Source organism: Magallana gigas, chromosome 1 (assembly GCF_963853765.1).
Source record: "Magallana gigas chromosome 1, xbMagGiga1.1, whole genome shotgun sequence".
NCBI classification, from domain to species: Eukaryota; Metazoa; Mollusca; class Bivalvia; order Ostreida; family Ostreidae; genus Magallana; species Magallana gigas.
The window spans coordinates 55,941,335-55,960,420 of record NC_088853.1 but is presented as its reverse complement, the minus strand read 5'-3'; the positions used below and the strand labels follow the sequence as shown (position 1 = coordinate 55,960,420).

Sequence of the window (19,086 nt, the reverse complement as noted above, 5' to 3'; positions counted from 1 at the left end):
TAGGACCGGATATAAAACGATTTTTCCCGGATATTTCAAAAACGGTAACCAATTTCTAAACACTTATTAGCAGTACACAAAAATACCTTTTAACTAAAATGAATTAAAAAAGGAGCTGATCCCTCAAATAAGGGACACCAAAGGGATAGATAGTCTTCCACCCATTACACTCATAGATTCAGCCTCCTTTTCCGGATACGTTTCGTTGACGAAGATCAAGAGTAAGGTCATTCCTTATTATAAAAATCGGACGGAAGACCTCCTCGTTGCTCGCAACGAGATCGTGTCTAGTTATTATACTTTTTCTTTTTTTTTCTGACTCCTTTTCGGCTTCATAACTCAAAAAGTTTTTGACCGATTTTTATGAAACTTTCAGAGATAATGTGTAACTATTATCCCTCAAAGATATAAAAGTTTTCTTGACAACGTCAATTCCGTTTTGACGTAACGTCATTTTTAAAATTTTCAAAAAGTCATTTTGTCCGCGGCGTTTCTCAAAAACGTTTTGAGATAGAGGCTTGAAATTTTCAATGGTTATGATTTGGTCGATTTACCTCTGTACTATAAGGCTGGAAATGAAAATCTGTCACTTCCGGTCGAGACCGGAAGTGAAACAAATTTTTCGAAAAAATGAATTTTCTAATCAAATCAAAAATGAATATGTGTTTTGTAGAGCTTATTAAGCTGAATGTAACACTGAAAGCCGTTTTAAAATCGGATGATGCATTACAGAGATATTGGGGTTTAAAAATTGATTTTTCCGGAAATTTTGATTCCGCGTCCTTGGTTTAAAAAGCGTAATGTAAAAAGTAAAATTAACTCGTACCAAAAATATTTGTTAAGTCGTACTGTAACACATTCGGAATTTTTTTGTTAAGTCGTACTTGAAATCGGAAAAGTTTTTGTTAAGTCGTACTTAAAATTATTCGGATTTTGTTAAGTCGTACCAGGAATAATTCGATTTTTTTTCATCTTTTTATTTTAGTTACTGTTGTTATTGGTTTAAGAGCTCTGCTTCTTACAGGAGTTTCCAGCTTTACTTCCGGTATTAACGGAAGACCCACTCGTTGCTTTGCAACGAGCTTTGCTCTAGTTATTATTATTATTCTTTTTCTTTTCTTCTGACTCCTTTTTTGCTTCATAACTCAAAAAGTGTTTAACCGATTTTAATGAAATTTTCAGAGATTTTTGTAAGTTGGCGTCCCTCAAAAATATTAAAGTTTTAAAGAGAACGTCACTCCCGTTTTGACGTGACGTCATTTTTAAAAATTTCAAAAAGTCATTTTGTCCCGGACTTTTCTCAAAAACGCTTTAAGATAGAGGCTTGAAATTTTGAATGGTTATGATTTGATCGATTTACCTCTGTAATAAGGCTGGAAATGAAAATCTATCACTTCCGGTCGAAACCGGAAGTAAAACAAAATTTTCAAAAAAATGAATTTTCTGATTTAATCAAAAATGTATATGTGTTTTGTAGAGCTTATTAAGCTGAATCTAACACTGAAAGCCGTTTTAAAATCGGACGATGCATTGCAGAGATATCGGGGTTTAAAAATTGATTTTTCCGGAAATTTTGATTCTGCGTCCTTGTTTTAAAAAATAGCGTAATGTTCAAAGTAATATTAACTCGTACCAAAAATAATTGTTAAGTCGTACTTGGACACATTCGGATTTTTTTGTTAAGTCGTTCTTGAAATCAGAAAGGTTTTTGTTAAGTCGTACTTAAAATCATTCGGATTTTGTTAAGTCGTACCAGGAATAATTCGATTTTTCATCTTTTTATTTTAGTTACTCTTGTTATTGGTTTAAGAGCTCTGCTTCTTACAGGAACTTCCAGCTTTACTTCCGACATTAACGGAAGACCCACTCGTTGCTTTGCAACGAGCGTTGCTCTAGTTATTATACTTTTTCTTTTTTTTTCTGACTCCTTCTCGGCTTTATAACTCAAAAAGTTTCCAACCGATTTTGATGAAACTTTCAGAGATAATGTGAAACTATTATAGCTCAAAGATGTAAAAGTTTACTAGACATCGTCACTTCCGTTTTGACGTAACGTCATTTTTAAAATTTTAAAAAAGTAATTTTGTCCGCGGCGTTTCTCAAAAACGCTTTAAGATAGAGGCTTGAAATTTTCAATTGTTATGATTTGGTCGATTTACCTCTGTAATAAGGCTCGAAATGAAAATCTGTCACTTCCGGTCGAAACCGGAAGTGAAACAAATTTTTCGAAAAAATGAATTTTCTGATCAAATCAAAAATGAATATGTGTTTTGTAGAGCTTATTAAGCTGAATCTAACACTGAAAGCCGTTTTAAAATCGGACGATGCATTACAGAGATATCGGGGTTTAAAAATTGATTTTTCCGGAAATTTTGATTCCGCGTCCTTGGTTTAAAAAATAGCATAATGTTAATCGTAAAGTTAACTCGTACCAAAAATAATTGTTAAGTCGTACTTAAAAACATTCGGATTTTTTTTGTTAAGTCGTTCTTAAAATCAAAAAGGTTTTTGTTAATTCGTACTTGAAATCATTCGGATTTTGTTAAGTCGTACCAGGAATAATTCGATTTTTTCATCTTTTTCTTTTTATTACTCTTGTTATTGGTTTAAGAGCTCTGCTTCTTACAGGAACTTCCAGCTTTACTTCTGACATTAACGGAAGACCCACTCGTTGTTTGCAACGAGCTTTGCTCTAGTTTTTATTATTATTCTTTTTTTTCCTTACACATTTTGTGCAGAAGATTTCTCGGCGATTACTCGTTCGATTTTTTTTAAATTTTCAGTAAAGATGCCTTGCCGTCTGAAGTTTGTACCGCCGGAATATTTTTTAGAAATTCACTTCCGTTCGGAAGTTATCGTCATTTTACGATTTTTAAAAGTCAATTTTGTCTGACAGGTTTTTCAAACATGAGTAAAGATATAAGGCTGAAATTTTCAGAATTGATAGACCTACTGTTTTCCTGGCGCAACACACTCAAGAAAATGTCCGCCGTCACTTCTTTTTGTCATAGGAAAAAAATTTAAAAAATTAAATTTTTCGACTTTTTTTTTTTTTTAATTTCTTTTTTATATTTTAACAGTTGATAGTGACCCTCTTACTGATTCAGAATATGTAATTTGTTTTAAAATCGATCAACGCGTTCTCGAGAAATTAGGCGTCAAAGTCCTGAAGCGAGAGCCCGAGTAGCTCAGTTGATATAGTCGTGGACAAGGCCCAGGTGACCCGGGTTCAAGCCCCGAGTGCCGAAAAAAAATTTCCTATTTTTTTGGATAGAATAACAATTTCGTGTTAAAAGTCGTCTTCTCTACTCAAAAATCACACGGAAGACCCACTCGTTGCTCGCAACGAGATCGAATCTAGTTATTCTTTTTATTCTTTTTTTGTCTTACAAATTTTGTGCAGGCGATTTCTCGAAGATGGCTCATTCGATTTTCTTCAAATTTTAAGGGATGATGTGTCGGCATCTGAAGTTTGTACCGCCGTTTCAATTTCTTGATAACTACTTCCGGTCGGAAGTTATCGTCCGTTTACGATTTTTATAAGTCAATTTTGTCGGCTAGAGATCTAAAAAACGAATAAAGATATAGGGCTGAAATTTTCAGTGAAGATAGACATCACTTTTACCTGTTGCAACATGGTCATAAAAACGTCTGCCGTCACTTCCGGTCGTCACCGGAAGGAAATATAAAAAATCGATTTTTTCAACTTTTTGCTTTAAATATATTTTTCTAATGGGTTGATAGAGACTCTTTTACTGAATCAGAATATGTAATTTGTTTTGAAATAGATTGATGTGTTCCCGAGATATAAGGCATCAAAGTCCTGAAGCGAGAGTCTGAGTAGCTCGGTCGTTAGAGTCGTGGACATGTGCCCAGGCGACCCGGGTTCAAGCCTCGGGTGCCGAAAATTTTTTTCCTAATTTTTTTTTTGCGTTGATTAACAATTTAGTCTTAAAAGTGAAGGATTTTATCTCATTTATTCAAAAATCGGACGGAAGACCCACTCGTTGCTCGCAACGAGAACGATCTAGTTATAATTATTTTCCATGTCTGTTTAAAAGGATGCACTTATTACACTATGATAAATGCTATAACATTAAATAGCTTCAAAACATGAGTCCATACAAAATTACATTTAATAAGTAATCTAAGTCAGAATACGTATATGATTTATTACGATTTTAAAAGAAAGAAATCATAAAAAATCTTTTAACTTACATCTTGGTAACGCTTAATTTTTATTTCTTCTTTTTCTTGGAGAAGATTCCAGATGTTGGGTCTATTGTCTTCCTTTATAGATGCATAGAACTCTGGTGACATAAAAAAAAAATCTCAAGTTAATTTAGTCATGGTATATTTCATTGATTGAAGATATAAATAAATAATTGTCATTTGAGAATCAATTTTCACTTTAATTTTAATAAAGCAACATGCATTTCTGTAACATAACTTACGTACATGTAGTTTTTACTTTACAATTATGTATATATAATATTATAATTCTCACCTTTAAACTCTGGCCAGAACTTCTCACATTCATTGAACTTTTTTGTTGATAAGAATGCCCTCTGAAAGATGAAGAAACAATAAGCAAAATTCTTTCATAAAGTATAAATCAATAGATTAGTCATATATATTTACGAGGGTTGTTCGGAAATTATTGAGACAACACGGATATTTCCATTTCTAAGTGACAAATTATGGTGAAAATTGGCATGAATATTGAAGAAACCTTAACAAATAATTAAAGAAAGTAATATTCAAAAAATGTTTAATATTTTGTTTACAACGATAGATTAACAAATAGCTGGTTGGGGTACCCGGCGCAAGCATAAACTCTGAGAATAAGAAAAATAAAACATCGTCTATCTTAGTGTCCGCAAACTTACAGCTTATACTAAAAGAAATCAGATTATATATGTTCAGTTTGCTGTTTATTGTGACTTACTTTTGATCATGTTTCACGTGTGTTTGAGTTGAAATACGGATATGGTACAGATATATTAACCAAGCAATAGGAATTTGAAAACGACAGTATATAGAACTTTGATGTTAAGACGGCGCAGCAAATATACATCAAATTGATGGAATTTTCGGAAAAAGACCTTTTAATGCCACCCAATTACTTTAACAAAAATTATACGATGGCAAGGGAGAAAGAACTTCAGTTTATCTTCTTTTTTCACTAATTGTTTAGCTAGAATTCAGGCAAAGTGACTAAATATCATGTACTTTTTACACACTAACTGATATCAACAGTTCTAAAATATGTACACAGAATCACCGTAGGAGACATTTCACAGTAATTTGACTTTCAGTTAGAAATTACCCGATTAAAAAAAAAATAAAAAGAATGGAGGGAATATGCGAATGTTGTAATCTTAAAATGTAAACAAAAGATGAGAAATGAAGAATTAGTTCTAATTTTCCATCGTTTGTAAGATGTTTAAAACATAGGATCAAAAAGAAGCGTCAAAATGACGTTGATGTGAGTTTGCGGTTACGCCGGGTCACTGGGCGATGGCAATTTGGTCAGCGTACAAGAAATGATCTAATCATGCTATGGACAATATTTTTTTTACATTGATAAACTATATCCTGGTGTTCGTTTTGGTGAAATTTCAAGGATTTATTTTTTCCCCATGGAAATAAGAGTAAACGTCTCAATAATTTCCGAACAACTCGTAATTATTTTCCTGAAGATAGATATAGCATACTATAGTAAATGAATGTAAATAGAAAATGCCATCGGGTCGTGTAAGTTATATTAATTTTGTAACGATTTTATACAGGTACGAAATAAAGATTTGGGAGGGAGTTGTTGTTAATGGCCATGTTTGTTAACCGGGAACGTGCAGTAATTAGATGTATAACAGTAAACAGCATAGTTAAAGTATGTGCATGTGGTGAAACCGTTGAGTATTTGAGACATACTTTAGGAACAGGTATCTTTCACACTGATCATTCTTGTCCTGACATTGATTCTTATCAGTCAATCTAGCCTTACGTGACCTTAATCAAATAGAGCTAGCCTTACATGACCTTAATCCAATAGAGGGCGCGGACCAAGTGTGAGTTGTTTCATTGTCACATATTTTATATTTTACTATAATTTTTCGAAGTTAAACAACGGAACATGTACTATTTAATTTAATTATTTTTTTTTACATTTAAAATATCTAGATTGGTCAATATAGATGTTTTTAATGCTTCTTAAAAAATTAAAAGTCACATATCAAAATTACAAGCAATTTACTTAGAACTTTTTATAAAAGTTTTGTAAAAAAAAAAGCTCGAGCCATGTGTTATATTGGTAGGAGTTTCATCCTAATGTTGTATTTTCTTGTTGATAGAATTATTTATGAACACATTGAATCAGTTTATTCTGTTTCCACAGGTTTTTAAGACTCGATCTTTGTATACATTACAACGACTTCTCTCTCTTTGTATATCGCTTGTAACATGATTCCTTACATTCAAATTTTCTTGGGTCATTCAAAATACATAAGTTCAATCATTTCATGCATTGCTTTTACAACTCAATGCTATGCTATAGTATGATATTTAAATGATATGCTATGAGATTTCAATACAATGCTATGAGATTTCAATACAATGCTATGAGATTTGCATGCTATGATAAATTAAGTGACGGGCTTAATGGTGTGGCAGGGTATGATATACTATAGTATGCTATGAGATTTAAACAAAAACGCATCCATACACAGAAGAATTTCAAATTGTTTTACAGTATAATGATTAAAAGCCAAAGTTTTTTACTAATCTGCAATGTGATCATTCATTCGTTTCATTTAAATTATTTTAAACTGAGTTAAAATCATGTAGGCTATGGTATGAAACGACGAATGAAAATATATGGGATTGTATGCTATGGTATGATATTTTCATGCTACGCTATGAGATTGCAATGCTACGCTATGAGATTGCAAAGCTATGCTATGGTATGGTGTATGCTGTAAAAGATATGATTGAACTGATTGTAAAGTATATTTTACATTAAAATCAAAAATTATTTTTCCTCTAAATCGTGTCCAAGTCCCATTTACTTAATAAAATATATTCATTACTATGATCCCTCTCTCTCCTTCTCTCTCTCTCGCGTTTAAACAATACTCGTTTTTCAAAATGAATAGGATTGGACAGCAAGCATGGCCTGTTCTGTCTCCTCTCTCTTTCTCTATCTCTCTTATTTGATAATATTTTGAATAGCTTCATATTTAACATTAACGAACATATAACGTATTATAAATAAAAGGCCTCTTCAAACGAACAATTATTTACAAGGCTGATTCAAACAATTAATAATGTACAAGGTTGATCCAAACAAATATTTATGTACAAGGTTGATCCAATATAATGTAATTATGCATTCCGCTTTTCATTGCCGCTTTATTGTAGCTTTTCATTGCCGCTTTATTGTAGTAAAAGACACATCAACATTTGCTAAGACATACCTTAATTTGAATTGAAAATTCAATAATTTTGTTGAATTATAAAAATGATACAAACGAAATACTGTTATTGTTTTATATTATTCGATAACTTAATTCCGTGATCACACTGTTTTGTATCAAATCGCAAGAACATAAAAAATCGCAAACTCAAGCCAGGTTGCGGCGGCTACATGTATATGATTTCTTAAGCTATAAACTATTATTTAAAAATCTTTCTAACAACAGTTTTCTCAATCTGATATAAGACAAAATTGGTTATACCTTAATTACATGTACGTGGAATGTTTTTTTAACCTTTTTTCAGTTGATTATAGTTTTAGATCTTAGATCTTTCAGTAATTTTCCTGATTTTTAAAACATGATGTACGTTTGAAATAATTGAATTATATATTTTTTTCAACAGTGACAAGATGTACAGAGTTGGGATAGCAGCAGTCCTTATAATATCCATCGGTAATATTATAGTTATAATATTGTTTTTCATATTTAATATATTGCTATTATAAAGTATGTATCGGGTTTTACGTCTATAACTCATTTTAAAAATAAAAACACATATACACAGCATGTTGTTCAAAATAAATGTAACCTCTCTTCCCAAAATCAAACAAGTTAAATCAAATACTGACTGTTTACACTGTTTTCCTGGTACAGGTAACCACTCACGCACGATTATATATATATATATATATATATATATATATATATATATATATATATATATATATATATATATATATATAAATACACACACAAACACACACACACACGAGTATAGATATACATATAATGTACGCGTGCTATAAATTTAGTGTGTTTGTCTACCATTTAGCAGGAATCCCGAGTAGATAAAACCTTTTGCAAAGTGTAGTCCATATATTGACTTTATATGACTTTATAATATTTTGTTTCTGTATCACAGACACCATGCTTTAATAACGTCATCGTCTGTATTTACTATAGACATATCACTGACTTGACTATATTGTTACAGCATCACATCTTGGCAGAACACAATCACCAACTGCCTTCACCAAGGGACAAACCAGCAACCTCCACCTGACCAATGGTCAACGGATCATGTTTAACAGGAAAATAACAGAGTTTGGCGCGAACTTTGACACCGAAGGAGCGTTTGTGTGTCAGACTCCTGGACTCTACGCCTTCACTTTTTATGCTCTGTCCGAAACAGGGAAAGAGCTATGGCTGGAAATGATGAAAAATGGGCAATTAATTGCTTCCAGTGAGTTGTAGTTAAAATGTTATAGTTTCTTCTTCTTGGATGTGTTACTTATCATTCCTTTTCATATTGATGTGTTGGTGTTTTTCCTACAGTTTATGCTTACATAGTAAATGATTATGGTGCCGCCGGGAATGCCGCCATTTTACATTTGGATGTCGGTGACAGGGTTTACTTGAAGGCTCGCGACAATCGCGACCAAATTTTATATGGACAAGAACACCAGATCTACACTACTTTGACAGGCGAACTTTTGTATGCGGATAATAGTGCGTCAGGCTTGAAGAGTTTTATATTCTCTTTCGCTCATTCTATTTCTCTCTTTTTTTCTCTGTTGGTAGACTTCACAATTATATATTCTAACATTTGATTTTTAATGTTGATCCGGTCAAAATAATGTACAAGTAGATACAAATAAGAAGACATGGTATTGGTATTTTTTTATATTCCTACCCAAGGATCGTAAAATAAAGGAAAATGGTTTACAATAACTGTAATCTTCATTGAATTTGTATTTAACTTAGAAATTGACGCAGTAAACACACACGGAGCCGTTGGGTTTTCAGCAGTGATGACAGTTAACGCTTCCATCAGCGACGGTTCGACTGTTATTTACAACAACGTTATCACGAACGTTGGCCATCCGTACGATACCACGTCAGGCACCTTCACCGCACCTCTTGAGGGAACCTATGTCTTCCATTTCCACGCTTTGAGCCATGTCGACAAAGTGAGTTATACAATGAAAGTATACCATCAAGGGTATTGGACAGACTGCAGTACCCCCAAAATCAAGCCTATTTTTCAAGTAATTTTTTACCCTACTTGCTCAAAGAGAACTTAACTCAATGACTCACTCAATGGGATACTTTAACTGTTTTATTGTACATAACTTCATCAGAAAAGAAGTCAAATTATCAAAATTTAAAAGTTGTCATATACCAAAAAATTATTAGGAAAAAATCAAAACCGTACGGTTTACAAGTCGGTAACATAGTGTACAAGATACGTGTTGATAATGAATATTTTTATTTCTATTCTGAATATTTCGGATCTATTCCTTACATTTTAAAAAAAACCCGCCAAGTGTTCTGAATTGTCTGTTTTGCAACGAAACGGTCTGCTTGGGGTGATTTACAGGGAATTAAGAAATTATATTGATTTGGGGTTTTTCAGTGAAAAAAAAGTACAGGAATTGCGTAATACGTTTTACGGCGCTACGGTTGTATCATTATATTAAAAATGTATCATTGCCATACTTAATAAAATAGCCTGGTTCACCAAATGGATGCAACATTAAAAATAAAATAAATTTTAAGCTTTTTATTTGGTTTTTAACAGTACTTTTATAACTTAAAGCTCTATTATATAAGCAATACCACGAGTGTTTGATTGATTAATGACTTTAAGTGCTAATGTCGTCTGGCATAACTCCCTTTAGAATTGTGTGTCACGGATGATGGAAATCTAAGGAAATTACCAGAGTCATTTAAAAATTATCAAATGTGAGCATTCATATTAATGCAAATGAGGAATAATCATGTTTCCTTTCTTATGCTTCTTAGTCTAAAGAATAAATCAAAGTAAATACTATCGTTCGTCTGAGAAGATCAGTGATTTCCACAGATTCTGGGTATTTGATATAATGCAAAAATATTTCTTCTTCTTTTAATTTATTTATAAATCAAGTGTTCATTGGCATTCAAATTTAACTTTGAGTAATGTATGTATATACAGTTTTAAAAGCGTATAATATTTTTTAAAAAAACCAACCAGTTTTATGGTTCTCATTTTACATAGTTTACTTTATTTTTCACGAGAACGCGAGATAAAATGTGACCATCTAGCCTCCTTTAAGAATAATAAGTAAATACAAAAAGATAATCTTTTAGTTTTATGTTCACGGTTGAACGTTTGAATGTTGCAGGAAGCCTGGCTTGAACTGTTTCACAACGACGAATACGTGGTGGCGTCCTATGGGTACGTTAAAGGTTACTACGCCGACTCCGGCAACTCCGTCGTTCTTCACCTTAAAAAATGGGATACCGTCAAGGTTAAGGCCAGATCAGGTTCTGACGTCAGACTGTATGGGAATTATGACGAGTTTTACACAACGTTTTGCGGGGCTCTTCTGGCTCCTACTATCCATGGAGTCGGAAGTAGTACGTCGGTTTGACCAATTCTTGTTGCATTTCTATAGACTATTTTCATGTTCATGTACCTTATAAAAAAGCTGTACTAATCAGTAAAATTTATACCAAATTGTTATTAATTAGTAAACATATTTAAAATTAAAATTTTATGGTCATTTATAGGTCATAATACACTTCAAGAGGTTGCTTTTTCCGTGGGTCTCACCCATAATGAGAGTTCAGCTATCGGTCCTAACATCGTGTTCGACAGAGTTTTCACCAATGTCGGCAGGGGCTTTAATGTCAACACAGGAGTCTTCACAGCTTCCGTGGGCGGGATCTACGCCTTCCATTATCACGCCCTTACTCAGCAGGGGCAAGAAATATGGGCGGAGCTCTATCACAACTTCATCTACGTCAACTCTCTATATGCTCATTCTCCTGGAAACTATGGTTCTGGAGGAAATTCGGCCGTCCTGGAACTGATTGCCGGGGATACTGTGTATTTAGATATCAACCATCACAATTCGTTTCTGTTTGGTGACAGAAATGACATTTACAGCACATTTACAGGTTATTTGTTCGCGCCTAATATTGTAAGCAGTCCTACTGTGGAAGGAAGTTTGATTGGATAAAATTGGAAGAAGGCCATTAATGAAGACCATGTTTTCGTTCCCACGCTGTTATGACAAAACCTAAATTCTGAAGAAGCTGATGATTGACTTCGTATAAGAAATAATTAAAAAAAAAAAATTCAAGAACGAGCAATCTCATGAATAAGTTGTTTTTTTTTATTGCGAAATTGGTATGACCGGTCAGGAGATGACGCTCACTCCTCCATGACACCTGGTCCTACCTCTAATTTGTTTATGAGGTTGGTATTTGTTCTGCTCCTGTTTAGTTTTTAGCAATTTGTTTCCATGGAAATTCCAACAAATTATAGAAAAACTACATAGATGTTGTATATCAGAACCTCAGGCATTATTTAAGTATCCACTTCAAAGTACTTCTGTGCACAATCCAAATGTTTTTTAACAAAATAGTTTTGCAAATGACAAGGTACATGTAAGTGAGGAAGGGTAAGTTTGATCTGACTATAATTCTGTGGTAAAAAATTACTACAACATAACATTTCTAATAAGGTAAAATTAGATGGTATAAAACGTTTACTTTGAAGAGTTCCATTTGTGTCTACCATCGGGTCTGAATGAATTTATGTGGTGTCCGTCCAACGGGATTATAGTCAACTAACCACTATCGTTTTTGGGAGTTGATTTCCTATGCACTAACTCGGGCAAAGCGAAAGTGAAACAGTGTTTGGACCTAAGCACAAATCAATACCACTGACAACACTTAATTCTTGAAAATAATCGATAAATTCGATGCTATGTATTCTGAAGCATTGTTTTTTTTAAGAAAACTTATTCATTAATACCATAAAAATAATAATATTTTAAATTGTACAAACAGTTTAGATATTTTTAAAGTCGTATGTATTGCTACGCTAGAGTTCAATGTAGTCTCGTTCAACCAGCCGGTTGGCTGTCTCCGTTAATATCCGACAAAACAGAGTCTCTCTTGCTTGTCAGAGATAAACGGAGACAGTCGAGCGTTTGATTGAACAAGACAAGCGTACAGTCTTGCCTGGATCCATACAATTTCTCAGAAATATTTCGATTACTGATACTACTTGCCATGCAAAATCACATATTGTTGATTTTAAATAAATGATAATCGATAAAATCAACTCCCGTCAGTACTTCAAGTACTTTGATTATAGTTGGGGACCAACTTGTAGGTAATCGCATATGCTTGTCAAACAGATTTTACGGCTTAAGTATGAAACTCACCGGGAAATACATTAGAATGGCAGACAAAAAACCATAGTACTGATATCATGCCTCTGACGTTTATAGGTGGTCTTATTTATTCAGACAAAGCATTATAAACATAAACTCCATTTTCAAAGTAGCAGTCGTGTACTCACATCCAATATCATCGTCAAACTTATATGTACATGCGGTGTAATAATCCATTTCACTTCCTCTATCAGTTTCATTACAGTTCTCTCTTTAAACAGTAAAATGTGTATCCGCTCCATTTACAAATCTATTGTGAACTGGAAGCTTAAGTCTTGACGGTTAAAATCTTCAAATTTATTGACTGAGAAATATTTAGTCGGTGATCGTCGTGACCGAGGGATAGTCGAGTACTCGGGTACTAATTCCCTTCCCTCTATATATAACAACACCAAGCTAAGGAATTATGCTCAACAAAACAGCCAAACCAATAACTAACATACAAGGTAGAAAACCTGCGGAAAAAAATATATCTATATGAGATCTTCATCCACAAAAATAATCGCCGTTTTTTTCAATATCTAAGTGTTTTACAATTCTAGAATTGACGTCTATCATATTTTAACCAAACAGTACTGTAGCGATAATTTACCAAATTAGCATGATCGTTTTCAGTACGTACTGTGTGCGCTTCTTTGAGATATATCACGTGTATGTTTGGAACGTATCTGGTAGGTATTAAACAGATTACAGGGCAATAGTTGCTCAGGCGGTAAGTTAGGATATTTTCTAAAAAAAAAGAAAAAAAGAAGCAAACTTGTAATATTCTTGAGTAATGCTCAACACAGTGTAAAAACAATGTGACACTATAGCATTGACTTTGCTCTTTATGGCCATTGGGTTGAAATAACACTTACTGCTTTTATTTTTAATATTCGCTACAAGTTGATTGTAACTTGAATTTTCTTTTTGAAAACTCATTTTGTTTTTACCTTTCTTTGTATAGGATATTTATTCTAAAATTACATCATTTTTTTAAAGAATTCATAATTGTATGAAAGCATATTTATGACAACCTTTGGATCGAATTGTTTGATACTGTTTGTCAAATTAGCATGAGGTAAAAGTTGATCAGAAAAATGTATTGTTGAATAGCAAGTAGGTTTATCATACATGTTCAACGGATTCATACTTGGGTTTTTGTTGCTCTTTATTGAAATCTATGAGTAGAATCTATGAGGAAAATATTTGGCCTTTAAAGGATAAAAAAACAAACGAAATTCATTAGACATACAATATAACAGCAATTTCTAATATATTTGATGCATAAGCAATTCTTTGGATATTAACTGGTGGTTTTTAAAGGCATTATTAAACAGTCTTAAATCAACAAAATTGGAGACTGGTTGGCTTTCAAAACTTGTTTACTTAAAATTTAAATTTGTGTGGGTTGAGATTATTGCAAGGTGTTCAAAGTAAAATGATTTAATGATTTGTATTTGAATTTGAATTAAAATAAAGAATACTGCAAGTCGGCACAAAGTTAAAAAAATATGGTCATGAATCGAAATTACTTGATGTCTGAGGTTATGCCGTCAGGCATATCTAAGGTTTGAAAGTTGCATTCTCCGAAACAGTGCAGATAATGGGAGCAAGCACCGTCATGATATTTCACAAAAAAGATTAATCGGTGCATGTTTCAATTTATGAAAATGTTATATGGGATATAATAACAACAGCGAGCGAAAGTTTGCAAGTAAATAGTATCCACAATCCACGACCGTTAATTATTAATCCAGAAGCTCACAAAGAAAACATGGTATGTTGTCACACTGACAGTTTTTCTGCTGCCATATACTTACAATGGAGTTTGTAGTCAGGACAAATTCGGAAAGTTCATTCACATTCCATATATATAGCAACAACGCACTGTTGCGTTTTCCAAAAAATAAGAAGAGAGAAACTGGTGGTTTTTAAAGGCATTATTAAACTTGCACTCAATATTTGCAAAATCTATTGGATATACGGTACTTTATTCTTTTGGATTAATAATTAACGGTCGTATATCCAATATTTTTTGCAAAAAATGAGTGCAAGTCAAACAGCTGATATATATCATAAATTATTAACAATATCATTCAAAGCTTTGATATATTAGTATGTACAATTGATCTGGAAATTGAAACTCTTTATCTTAAATACAGAATGAGGGGTTGTATGCATAAAAGAGATACCCTACGAGCGACATTTTGCAAACTATGACAAAGTTTAACAATGTATTTTTGGATAGACCATTAAATATCAAAATCTTAATTTATATGCAAATATCTGATACATATTAAATAAACATGCAAAACAATAGCATTGTATCCTTAAAACTGTAAGAGAAGTTACCCTTTGGGCAGCGGTCCCTTTCCCCCATTATTTTCACTATAACAGCATTGTAGCAATATACAAATGCATATATCTGGTGTGTACAAACATTTCTCATACCTAATTTTATTTATACTTGCAATTTTGTTATTTTATATGTCGTTGTTTTTGGTTTTCCTCTGCACAAGATATTGTACTTGATGTAGATATGTTGACAAATACCAACGCAAACATTGTCTGACATAAATTATATGAATAGATACATCTTATTGTTGAACCAAAACTGTTGATCTCACAGTTCTGTCTTGTCTTTTCTTTCTCTGGATATCATAAATGTTTAGCAACAAAAGCATATGGTACAATGTACATTACCGCCAGTTTTTTGTTGCCAAAGTTTCACATTATCAACGTTAAGACATTTAAATCTACCCTCTCTAACCACGAAAACATAAATTAAAAAATCAGTTTTTTAGTTGTTTGTAATTAAAACAGAGACCACGTCAACATATATGATTACGGAGTTATCAAACCAAAACTTATGATAACAGAGTGTATACAAAACATGGCAGTTGAAATTCATGCAAATATCGTTATTTATACATTACAGAGAAGAGATGTTTGATAATTTATGATAATAATTCTTTAATTTGTTTATCAGCGCATGTTGTTTTTCTTACCTATAGATGCAGGTGAAAAAGGCAACTCAACAAATTTCAATCACATGACTAAAATTGATTTGAAGATATTTAATCATGTAAATAATTTACATAATTTGAGTAGGCAGGAGGCAATGCCTTGTCCTTAAAGCTGTATTGTATATCCTTTAAAGGACCTTACACAATGTAAATCAAAAACTGACTATGTTCAAAAGTATAAATTTATAAATAACTTACATGTACCAATACATAATGCCGGTGACACAAACATAGATAGATGTTGCTGAAAAGAATTCAAGAAACAACGTATTTTAAGCATGAAAAAATAAACAGATTGAAAAACGAAGTTGACGAACCGGAAGAAAAACATAAAAGTCAGATAACAAGGAATATTGATAAATAATATTTATCGTTTACAGATTTAATAAAGTTAAAAATAAATTAGATAATACATAATAAAACCTCTAAAGGTAAATGATGCTTTTAGGGTTGAGCAAGCAAATGAAATGTATTTTCTTAGATTTTTTATAACAAACTCTCTCTCTCTCTCTCTCTCTCTCTCTCTCTCTCAAAATATCACGATGTTGACAATATTGCAATATATGTGCAGATTTTCTGCGCTCGCTTTATCGGTCGCCCCGCAATACATAACTGTGGAATTATTAACATTTCTCTTTGCTTAGATATGAAAAATTAAATAAAACAAAAACATCCGGTGTCTATAAATCAGAATTATCGATGGGTTATGAATACATATTTATCTTCGGAAAAATCAATCCCCCAAAAGTCTCATAACTAAATATAAAACACGTTTTTATTGATGGCACATGAGGAAAAATTATATAATTAGTATGTAACCAACATTCTGTACTTTAAAAAAGAATGCAAAGGAAAGTTAACGAAGAGGAAGCATATATACATGCACAAACTTGTTTTGTAAAATTCTGTCTACAAATCATGATTAATATTCATAAGATGGTCATATTTAAGATCTAAGGCTTGGTAAGCAGCAATTTGAGAGACGAAGACATGAACCTGCTAGTAGTAATATATCTTCTCATTCCTCTTGCTTTGTGTCAAGACGAATTAGGTAAGTTGGAATTATATACTTAGTTATTTCACTCAGAAAACTATTACTAAAACATCAACGCATTTCAAACTATTGTTATTTCAGAACAGATTTGTTAACAATCATCCGAAATGTTGTTAAATAGTCAACGTTGAAAAAACATAGAGTATGACATGGATTCATAAAATTGTAAACGATTGTTATCATCTGTTTTCAACAAGATTTATGCTATGCTAATCTGGTATGGTATTTCATTTGCCTCGAACCCTAGTAAAAACATCTTTAGCATGATTGTCGTGAACGTAATTAGAATGTCTTTTATTAGTGTGATTTTTTATTTTTTTGATTTTCATGAATTTTGAAACAACATGATGTCAATTTGCTCTCTCGATTTATATTAATCCTATACATGTATTTATTATCAACATTGCGGGTTTTCTTACATCATAGTTCAGTATATTTGAACTGGAGCATTAATCCTAGATGATTTTACATAATTCTTATTTCCCCTAATTTTATAAATATGTAGGAATACATTTAATAGAACCTTGTCACAGAATTAGACTTAGTCATGGTTTCAATATAATTCAATGATACGCAGACAAAAAAGCCTCAAATTTATACAACATTTTTAAATTTCATAAACACTTGCAAACACAATCATATCAGATTTTTAAGTAAACTCTTTTAAAAATTCATACATTCTACAAGGCAGTCTCTCTCTTTCTCTCTCATATATTAATATATTATATTAATAAATGTACCTGCAATATTAGTGAAATCAAATTATTTATAAATTAATGTCTGAGAGTTAAGGCCTTGTTAAATTTGAAAAACATATGAAAAAATGTAAAAAAAAAAAAAAGATATGAAACTTAATATAATCGGAGCAAAAATGTTTAAAAAAAATCTCCCAACACATGTCTAGGCACACATTGTAGAATCTCATCATCAGGTGAAGATCCTTAACAAAATTGAAAAAAAAAATTAGTAGGACAATAAATGATACTTAACCAGATATTATAACTTATGAATGAAATCGTATTACAACCTGGGTGATGATTAAGAGTGGTTTGAAAATATTCATCCACATTCAATTGTGTTATTTATTTTATCGTATATTTGAAGATAATAGCATATATAATAAATGTTATTTAATATCATAAACTCATATTATACACTTCCTTATAAATAAAATTTAGTTGTTGTATCGCATACTTGTTGTGTATCAATGCCCATTATGACATTTTAATTGGAACTATACCTTTTCAATTTAAATAACTGAATATAGAACATAAGTTTTATTTTTATTCTTGTAAACTTACACAAATAGACAAGAAAGTTAAGCTTTAAAGGAATATACACATTCAATTGTTAGTACAAACACCTAATAAATCATAAACATCAAATTTAATATCATTTAATGAATCTTTTAGTACCTATCATTGAATTCAGTGCATTGCATCTTTGTAAGCAATTTAAATCAAACTCAACAGATTTATGATGTTAAAAATGTTGCTATATTTGAAGTACACGAATATTTCATTATATGATAAGTTTATGATAATAATAATGCTGTTGAAATTTTAAATAAAATTATGAGATGCAATTGAAAGTTATTTACATTTTTAGCTTCATCATTTAGGATTAATCACTATCAAGGAGGTGCATGTATATATCAATATCATTGTTAATAATTATTCTTTTTTCACAAAATCATTGAAAAACAAATGGTAATCTATTATTATTTTATTTAGACAATCTGGCCTACAAAAAACTAACATGGCAAACGTCCCAGATATATTCCTCAGAAAAGGCAGTGGATGGATTGTACACAGAACGATCGCCGGCTGGAAACCAGTGCGCCATATCTAAACCTTCCCCAACTAACGTCACGTGGTTGGTTGACCTCGGGGGCGTCAGAAGCATTTCCGAGGTTCGAATATATTACCGACTCAACGTCGACTCTTCGAGTAAGTTTAATGTTACAATCACTGTATCATATCGAGTAGGTACAATGTTAGAACTGCTGTATTATATCAAGTAAATACAATGTTAGAACCACTGTGTTATATCGAGGGCATTCACACTGTTAGAAACACTGTATTTTATTAAAGAAATAAATACCAACGTATATACAGACTTGATTACTTTCTGGTCGAAAAGTTTTCAACATATTATGGAAGTAATAAAGACTTGCGATTTCTTACATCTTCTTGCAAAATGTGCGAGAAATTATTCACGATTTACAAATGACTTTTTACAACTTATTTTAATTGATAGAGAGGTTAACAGCAACGACACACCTTTAGTATAAGGTTTTAACTGTTTCGGTCATATAT

At 32.0% G+C, this 19,086-nt stretch overlaps 1 protein-coding gene across 1 annotated transcript; it reads left to right on the top strand.

Annotated features, from left to right (window-relative positions):
* Positions 1 to 5,990: 5,990 nt before the first annotated feature.
* LOC105344840 (complement C1q tumor necrosis factor-related protein 4-like) lies at positions 5,991 to 11,707 on the top strand. Its single transcript, XM_034460566.2, has 7 exons — positions 5,991 to 6,071; positions 7,879 to 7,928; positions 8,470 to 8,718; positions 8,811 to 8,984; positions 9,240 to 9,445; positions 10,643 to 10,877; positions 11,031 to 11,707. The coding sequence occupies exons 2-7, from the start codon at positions 7,886 to 7,888 to the stop codon at positions 11,480 to 11,482; spliced, it is 1,359 nt and encodes a 452-aa protein (XP_034316457.2). The 5' UTR covers positions 5,991 to 6,071; positions 7,879 to 7,885; the 3' UTR covers positions 11,483 to 11,707.
* The last annotated feature ends 7,379 nt before the right edge of the window (positions 11,708 to 19,086 follow it).

Coding starts and splice junctions, on each gene's coding strand:
- LOC105344840 (XM_034460566.2), top strand. CDS start 7,886: ATGTACAGAGTTGGGATAGCAGCAGTCCTTATAATATCCATCG. Junction 7,929..8,469: donor AGTCCTTATAATATCCATCG/GTAATATTATAG, acceptor ATATTGTTACAG/CATCACATCTTGGCAGAACA. Junction 8,719..8,810: donor TGGGCAATTAATTGCTTCCA/GTGAGTTGTAGT, acceptor TTTTTCCTACAG/TTTATGCTTACATAGTAAAT.